This window comes from Tupaia chinensis, unplaced genomic scaffold (assembly GCF_000334495.1).
Source record: "Tupaia chinensis unplaced genomic scaffold, TupChi_1.0 Scaffold000197_1, whole genome shotgun sequence".
In the NCBI taxonomy this organism is placed as follows: domain Eukaryota; kingdom Metazoa; phylum Chordata; class Mammalia; order Scandentia; family Tupaiidae; genus Tupaia; species Tupaia belangeri.
Window position 1 is genome coordinate 8,251,798 of NW_006159672.1, and position 9,285 is coordinate 8,261,082.

Genomic DNA, 9,285 nt, shown 5'->3' on the forward strand with positions numbered 1-9,285 from the left:
CAAAATCTGATTCATATCATTTATTTTTTAAAATCAAGTGCAATTAAAATATACCCTAAAAGACAAATAAATGGTTTATTATGAAGATAACATGTACAGTATTCTCAAATGGACTGGTGAGAAATATATACATGTTGGAATATTCACTTTGCAAGCTAAGTGGCATATGTGATTGAATGTATAAAAGAAATTGAAATAAAATGTCAGCAAAAGGAAAAAAAATAAAATCAAAATCAAAATATATATACACCTTAAAAGTAAAACATGATCTCAATTTTTTCCCTTCAGGAAGTAAACCATGGGGCTGACTCCTCAGCATAGCAGTAATGTTCTGCTTAAGAGCATCTGGATCCACATGGTGACCTTGGTTCAAATCCTCAGTCCAGCTGGCTTGAAGCATTCCAGGCATGGGCACGAGCACTCAAATTCAATGGGCCAGAGGGCTGGAGGAAAGGGACTGTGGCATGACCAGACCCTGTGGAGAGTGCTCATCACTCTCTCTCTTTCTCTCACACTCAGCCTCACATGTGCACACACATACTCTATCTTAAATAAAGAAATCAACAACAAAAAAATCATGTTAAGCAAATTTTAATCTGGACATTCCTCAGGCATTCCATAGGATCCTGGGATTGATATAAAGGAAGAAATATTTATAATTTAATTATGGCATAGTCTTAAACAAAGAGTGTTAACTGTAAACATGATGTTATTTGAATTGTATAGCACAAAGAAGGAAGAGAAGAAAGAGGGAAGGAGAGAAAGAAATAAAAGAGGAGAGAAGAAAAAAAGAAAGAAAAGGAAAACATAAGAAAATATAAAGAGAAGGAAAAAAGGAAGAAAGGAAAACAAAGGAAGGGAGGCAGAGAGGAAACAAGGAGAGGAAAGGTGAAAAGGAAGAATAGAAAGAGGGAAAGAAGGGAAAAAAGAGAATGAGAGACAGAGAAGGAAGGGAGGGAGGGCAAGATGAAATGGAAGGATTTACTTGCCGAACTTAAGATCAATATTTTTCTAACACATAAGAGTGTTAACTGTAAATATGATGTTCTTTGAATTATATATAGTGTTGTTTCTGATCACTTCTTCCATTAGAAGAAAGAGTGCGGTGGGAAATGAAGACATCAATAGTTTCTGGTTTTGGCCAGCACTCAGGTCTCCCTCCTCCTTTCTCCCTCTGCCTGTCAAGTCCAGGTGTGTCCTCAGGTGATTCTGACTTTGTGAAATTTCTGCCTTAATTCCTTCAGGGTTCAGCCCTTGGTTTATATTAACCAGGCTCAAGCTCTCACAACTTCTTAGGCTATGCCCTTGTTCTGTGAAGCACATCTTCAAAGAGACACCTTCCCAGCAAGGAGCAGATGGTGGTGGCCTCAGGAAGCCTGAAAGGTCTCACCTTGGTAGAGTTTCAGATGAGACTCCACCCCTGGCCGGCACCTCAACCACAGCCAGGTGATTCCCCAGTCAGAGGCCTTCGACCCACAGAAATGGTGGGATAATAAACCTGTGTTGCTTTACACCTACGAGTTTGTGATCATATATCAACTAGCTGTCAATGACTGACCCAGGATTCATCAGAGGGCAGCTTCTAATTTTCTGTAGAAATTGTCTCAGAAAGTTGGGGGGGAGACCCACTTGAATAGCGACGGTCACCCTTAGGATAAAATCTACACTGAGGCCCTGACCTCAGTCCAGGCTTTCCCACCAGGGTTTGGCAGGGCTGGTCCACCTGCTTGGTGCCCTCCACTCCTCCTCCAAGATACCTCTCCAGCCCTGGCCCTTTCACTGTCTGCATCTGGGGCTATCTCTCATCAAACCCCAGACCAACAGGTGGCCAGCAGGTAATATGGAGGTTAAAGTGCTGAATCCCACATAGCCACCTGCTGGGTTCAAGTACTGGACCTGCAGGGTTTGAGTTCTGGACCAGGCAGCTTGAGAATCAAGCAGTGTGCATCTGTGGGCAGGGACTACTGCATGGCCATCCCCCCCTGAGGGCATGACTTCTCACTCTCCCCCCGCCCCGCCCCTGTGTGTGTCCTTCTCCGGCCAGCGCACTGTGTCCTATAGCAAAAACAAACAAACAAGCAAACAACAACAACAAAAAACAGACCTCTCCTGAGGTCCTCCCCTCTCCTCCAATCCCTTCCTCACTTCCCCATCCAACTTCTTCCCTCCCCTCTATCCCTTCTCCCATTCCCTCTCCCCTCTTTCCCCTCTTCAGTACTCCTCTCCCCTTTTCTCCTCTCCCCTCTCCCACACATTTCCTTTTTCTTTCCCTTGCTCCTCTCTCTCTCCCCCTCTCTTTAGCTCTGGGAGGCTGGGCCTCTGGTCTCTGGCTCTCAACCACAGCAGGAGCCACCCCCCCCCACCCCCCCCCCCCCAGCCGTTTCCATGGACATAGGCCCAACACAAACACGGGATGCTGCAGCTCCCCCTGCCAGCCCAAGACCCCCCACTTTCCTTGGCAATCTGCTAGGCCCCTCCCCCACTTCATCCACAGGGGTCCATTCCAGCAAAGCTGCCCAGCCAGGCTCTACTGCACTGCCCCCCTCCCAAGCTTCCCCTAACCTGGTTTGGCCAGCCATGATAGGAGACCTCCAGCCTAGAAGCCTCAGCCACCAGGAGGGGGGCTGTTACTATCCGCCCTAGCTCCCAAAGTGTGGATAGGGAAATTAAGACCCTGGAGCAGGATCAAAACCCTCCAAGACTGGGGCTGCCCCACAGCCTGTAAAGTGTGCCTGGTCCACAGGCTGCTTGCTCCTCCTGGAGCAGCTCTCTGAGCTCCTGGGACCCAGGACCACTCCTAGAGAGCTGATGATGCATGGCCTATTGCTACCTGGTGTCAGTCCACTGACCAGTGGATAGTAAGGTGGCAGGGAGCTTCTTGAAGGAGCACAGTGACTAAGTAGTGAACTGGGCAGGGGGCAGCAGGTAGCCCAGGAGCCAGTGTCATGGGAGGAGATGGGGGTCCTGGGTGCAGGTAGGGGACACTAAGAAGAAAATCAATGGTTGGGCAAAGGGAAGGGGCAACCTATCCCTACTTCATGGACAGGGGCAGGGCACCTACACACCCCTGTACACATGCTGCCCCATTCAATCTAGTCCATGCAAAGGCAGTAGCAAGCTTTCCCAGGTTCCCCACATGGTACAGAGTCATTGAGAGCCCCAGGGATGGAATGAGGCCCACCCAGGTGAATTGGGCCAGCTCAGTCCAGAAGGGAGCCAGGTCTGGGAGCAGAGTGTGTGAGTGTCAGGGAGGGAAAGCCCCAGGATCTGAGGCTTCCAGCAAGCCAGCCCATGGGGGCTATAGAGTGACATCCTGCCACCCTCATGCCTGCCCCCAACCTCCCAGCTTCCAGCACTCTGAACCTGGGCCCTCCTGGATGGCTCCTCCTCCCCCATTTTGACCACAGCTCCCTCAGGGTCTGCTCCATGAGCAAGGCTCATGCAGACAATGAGAACAATCCCCCCAGGGTCCCCCGACATGGGCCCACCAAAGCCTGTCCAGGTGCTTAAGGAACCGGCCTCAGTCTTTCTATCCTCCTGCCTTCTCTCCCTCCTCCCCCTCTTCATCTTCCTCTCTCTCCCCTCCTCTCTTTCCTCTTCCTCTTCTCTCTCTCCTTCCCCCTCCCTATCTACTTCTCCCCCCTCTTCCTCCTCCCCACCTTCATCCTCAGCCTCTGAAATCAGCCTGGAAGGCTAGGCAGGATCCTGCCCAATACCTTCCTACTGCACATGCAGGGCCCTTTCGAGACATTACCTAACCTCGCCTTCTTACCTAATCCCCCAGCCATCTCCCGCCTGCCCACAAGGGAGGGGAGCCAGACGCCTGTACCGGGCCCAGCAGGGCTAGTGGAGCTGCTAGGGGCCCAGCCAGCCTGGATCTGGTGCCCAGGCCTGCCTCTGGCCACCTGTGTGTCCTGGTCCTGCCTCCCCACCTGCCAACAGCACCTGAGGCTGCTTGGCCAGAAGCAGCTCTGAGCCCTATGGGGCTCTTCTCTTCATCTGTCCTCCTTACCTCAGCTGACCTTGCCAGCAAGCCAGAACAGAACCCTCTTGTCCAAGAACAACTTACCTGTTCCAGGCAGCTGAGAAGCCCCTGGTGTCCTCCACGATGTCTCTATCAACCCATGTGTGTGGTCAGACCAAGTGTCTTTGCTGCCTTTGCATCAGGCTCAGAGCCGGTGGGAGCTTGTTAGTGGCAGAAGGTGGGATGGGGGAGGGATCAGACCTTCTTTACATGAAGGCAAGGCAAGGCAGGCAGCCAGAAAGGAAGTGAAGTACTGCCCAGCACCATGTCTCCACAGTACTCATACACATTCATGCACACATACACATATGCACATGCATACACACATGGACACAGCCACATACACAAGCATGCATATACATGCACTCAAATACTTGAATGCATGCAAAAACACATGTAGATACAGACATATGCATACCAATACACACAGATACACAAACCTGACTATACCCACCCACCCACACACACACACACACACACACACATATATGCAATTGTAAGGATCCAGCCATGCAGACACACTCTGTCTAAACACATGCAGGGCTTCCTTGTAGTACCACGAACTCATGCATATGAACACATAGACACACTACATGTATGTACACATACATATGGATACAGACGCAAGGGCCCAGCCATACATAGATTCACTCAAATAAGTATAAATATACTTGAAAGCATATTTGGAAGAAAAACACAAAATAGGTAGACCTTTCAGACACACAAAAAGCCCTTATGTGCACAAATGTGCTTGCACACACATGCATGTCCTTGGACACAGATACATAGACCTAGCTACAAACATGCTCATACACACACATGCATGCGCACCGACACAGACCCCCTGAAAGATTGGTCAGATGCCAAACAGCATTCACCACACACAGGAGATCCAGCCCACACAGCTAGCACCCAGCTGTGGAAAAGGCTTCTTGTGGTGGGTGGGGGAGTTCTGCACTCCCTAGCCAGAGGAGGGTTAGCTATGTACCATGGCCTTCTCTCCTAGGCAGCCTGGCCCTGACCCATCTGCAGCCTCCACCAGGACTGGATTCTGCTATAGTTTCAGCCACCATCACCCAGGAAGAATGGACCCATTCAGGCCAACCTGCCCAACCTGGTGGGCGGGACCTCCCAGCCCCCTCCTGCCTTGGTGCAAAGATCTGAGTTTCCCCACCCCCCTCAGAAACAGTCAGTGCCCCCAAAGGAGGCCTCAGCTCAGTCTGGGTCCCTCACTCATCCAACCATCCCACAGCTGCAGAGGTTGAGGGTAAGGATTCAGCTCCAGGAGGACCCCTTGGCCTCTTCTTAGACACAATGTCCACAGGTCCGGAAAGAGAGCTTTGACCATCCAATCAAGCAGATAATCCCACATTCCTCAGTGGGCAACCTACCCTTCCCAGGGGAGGGGGGGGTTGAGGTGGGGGCAGACCCTGGGATCCAGGGGACACAGAAGGACAAAAAGTGGCAGAAGAGGGGCTCCCAGTAGGACATGCCACGGCGGTGGAGGGTCCCATGAGGCAGGCTCAAGGAGGGACAGAGGTAAGGAGGAGGGCTGACAGCCCAGTTCACTCAAGAGAGTCGTCAGGAAGAGAGACACGTCACACCCGGGAGACCCCAGACTCAAGGCAGGACTATAGGACCACATTAGGGGCCCAGCACTATGAAAAGTAAGGATTCACCTCACATGCAGGGCTGTAAGCAGAGTGAGGCTAGCAGGAACAGAGTTGGACAATCTGGGAAGAGGGTGACACTCAGGGAGCAGATTGGGCAGGGCTTCCAGGTAGTGCCACTTAGGGAACAAACTGGGTAGGGCTTCCTTGTAGTACCACGAACTTCGCCAAGCCTGGACATGGAGGCGAAGAGAGAGACTGGGGCCGGTTGGGCACCCACACAGTCTGGGGACATCCGGCTGCTAAGAGTTCCCAGTGACTCTGAAAGTTGGGGCTTCACCCCAGGACTCTCCTCCCCAACCCCCTCCTTGGTCCCTTCTCACCTCCCAGGTATTCCCCCTTTTCCATCCCTGTGACTGCCTTCCTCTCAAATTCTCTTCTTCCTATCTGGGACCTCCCTCTTTCTCCCCCAGGACCTTCCTCCCCCTCCTCCTCCTCTAGATTCTCCTCCCAGGCCCACAAGAACCCCTGTGAAAGCAGAAAACTGAGTGGGGTTATAATTTAAAATACATTTATTTAGTGTTTCATTTGTTTCTGGTTTTGTTATACAAAGCTGTTAAATAAATACATTCTCCACAGTCACTCGGGTACACACCTACTCACTACACAGATGAGGTAGAGAAATCAATAGGCTCACACAAGACTGAACACAAACATCAGGGTTCTTTGTGTGTCGACATCCCTCTTCCCCAGCCCCTGCCTGATCAGGGCCAGCAGCAGGCCCTGGAGTCCAGGTCCCCCCATGGTGGTAGCCAGTAGAGAGAGGTGGCTGGGACCACCTGGCATTGCAGCATGGCCACTGCTGCAACATGCCGGTGGCCAAGGAGACTAGAGGACCCCTGCTCACTCCATGCCCCACCACAGAACACTTTCTTCTACTCTGCCACACGGAAGAAAAGCACATTAAATAAGGCTCCAGCAGTCAGGAGTTGCTTCTTCATTTAGCAAGACATTCTAATATATATTTATGTAGAAACAAACCAGCCAGCAGACATTTTCAGTCTGCCTTGTTTAAAAAAATATTTTTTAATATTTATGACATAGAGCTAAATGTGGTATTCAATAAAAAAATATCCTTCCTCTGACCTGACGCCTTTCCACAGACCCAATAGTGACTGAGCTACAGTCTTGTCATGAAAGCATGGCCGGCTCTGCCACTTGGGACTCCAGAGGAGAGTGTGGACATTTAGAAAGAGCATGGATGCACCTCCTCCTCCAGCTCGCCAGCCCACCTCAACCCCCTCTAGCCAGATCTGCAGAAAACTGAGGAGCAAACCCAAGGTCCTCCTGCTGACAGCTATCGTCCACTGCCACCCAGATCCCCTTTCTGGGAATGAAACTCCTGCATGGCCCTCTCAGCATGTGATAATTGGTGGGGATGTTCTCTGAACCACAGGAGAATAAAGGTTACTATTTACACTACCTAACAGGGACAACAAAGACCCACATCAGCATAAATAGATTTTCTTTTAGAAATAGTCCCCCAGCTTCCTGGAGATCCTGGGGCTCCAAGAAACCTGCTCACTCAGTAGTTCCCATCCACACCTGCAATCCACCTAGACCCCAGCCCACACGCACTAGGCAGGGGCCAGAAGGAGCCCATGGCCAGAGGCTCTGGGAGCCAAAGGCTGCTGTTCACACTGAATTGGGAAGAAGAGCCACAGCAAGGTGCTCTGAGGAAGGGCACAGCCCAGCTGCCCACTGACCACACCAGCATAGCAGGCACACACATACACATGCTGTGCACACATGCACGCTCACAAATGCGCGCACACACACACACACACACACACACACACACACACTCAAACCACACCAGGTCAGTGTAGGTCACCCTTCCCCCTGAAAAGACAACAGCACAGCCCAAAAGAAAGGTATTCTGTTGCCAAATCCTAGCTGGAAACTCTCTCCACTACCTATGTCCCCACGTTGCCTCCTCTTAGTGACACTGAGCAAGTGTGGCTCCCTCGGGAAATGAGCTGTTCAAGAGGGCTGGCCCTGATCCCTCATCATGCCCACTTTTCTACCACCCCCCAGCCCTAGAATCTACATCAAGCAACCCGGATCCAGGGCCATCTGCCCATGGGGTGCAGAGCAGGGACTTAGGTGACTGGGGGCACCTGGATAGCCACACAGCATTGCCCTGTTGGCACAGAGGAAGTTGGCTTCAGAAGCCCTGATGTCTATGGCCAGACACAGTTTCTTTCTTTCTTTCTTTAACAATGACTACCTTGATTTAGTGGTTTTAAACGACCAAGCAGATCAGAGGCAAACAGGGTTAGGAGGGAGTATGTGGAGGAGGAAAGAAGGGGCCTTCTCAGACAGAGGCTCAGCCAAGACAGATGGCCTGGGAGATGGCGGGAACAGAGAAAATAATAATTATTATATTAGTTAAATAATAATAATAATTTAAAAGTCACTGATATTCACTCCAAAGAGAAGTGCTCAACGTTAGAGAGGGATGGCAGTATCCCTGAGCCCAGGTAACTGGCGGCCGGGCCCTAGGGACAGTGCAGGCTGCATACTCTCCTAGTGGTTTGACTCTCTGAAGACAGTGCTGGTGCTGGGACAGCCTGGGCCAGGCTTGTCCCCCATGGGCAGCCCACACAGAGGCCACATGGTCACAAAGGTGCACCCACCATCCCCGCCTTAGAGGGAGATCAGAGGCAGGGAGGGGCAGTCAACAGACTGGGGAGGAGGCAGCAGCACCTCCAAGTGCTCCTCCCTGGGGTCTGGCAGATTAGGGGTGGGAGAAAGCTCAGAAAGCATTGGTGCAACGCTCTCGGGTCGGGAGAAGCTGAGGCCCAGGGCACAAGCAGAGTGGGTGGGGAGGCCAGTCCAGAGTCAGCTCTGCCTCTGGGCCCCTGAGAGAGGAAACAAAAGGGCTTAGACAGCCAGCCCAGAGGACCCCAGGCCCCTTGCCTCAGCTGTGTACCCCAACATGCTAGGGGTGCCCTTCAGTTTTTGCAGGTGAAATCCCTCTCCCTGTGTGAAATACCTGTACCCACACAGCAGCACTAGCCTGGCCCTAGGGCTCAGCCCTTGCATATATTGACCCCTCCAACAGTGTGCAGTGCCTACACCCCACGCAGCAGTGCTGGTCAGCTCCAGGGCCTCAGCCCTTGCAGGCATGGGCCCCCCTCACTGTGTGCAATGCCTGTACCCCATGCAACAGTGCTGGCCCAGTCCAAGGGCTCAGCCCTTGCAGGTGTAGACCCCTCTCATTGTGTGCAATGTCCGCACTCCACATGGCAGTGCTGGTCAGCTCCAGGGGCTCAGCCCTTGCAGGTGTAGACCTCCTCACGTTGTGTGCACTGCCTGCACTCCACATAGCAGCACCAGCGCACCTGGCACTGGCAGGGCCTTGTCACCACACGGCTCTGTGTGTTGTGGCCACGGCCACAGCAGATACTCTCACAGTTCTTCTCACGGTGGCATCTGCGGCCAGCGGTGCCTGGAGAGAAGCGGCCAGCCAAGCAGAAACTGGGAGAGTCATCTAGGTGCACAAGTTCTGGTGTGCGTGGTAGCGGGTCACTGCCACCCATCCCTGAAGCCCGGCCCCGTGGCGGGGGGATGGCTCCTGCCCCCCCA

General features: G+C 52.2%; 1 protein-coding gene across 1 annotated transcript in view; it reads right to left on the minus strand.

The window, feature by feature from the left end:
• Positions 1-6,190: 6,190 nt before the first annotated feature.
• The window catches only part of WNT9A (Wnt family member 9A), a 10,858-nt gene continuing 7,763 nt past the window's right edge, over positions 6,191-9,285 (minus strand). Inside the window, exon 5 of the mRNA XM_027771212.1 lies at positions 6,191-9,274. Coding sequence (XP_027627013.1) covers positions 8,970-9,274 — 305 coding nt within the window. The 3' untranslated portion in view covers positions 6,191-8,969. The remainder of the gene's footprint in view (positions 9,275-9,285) is intronic.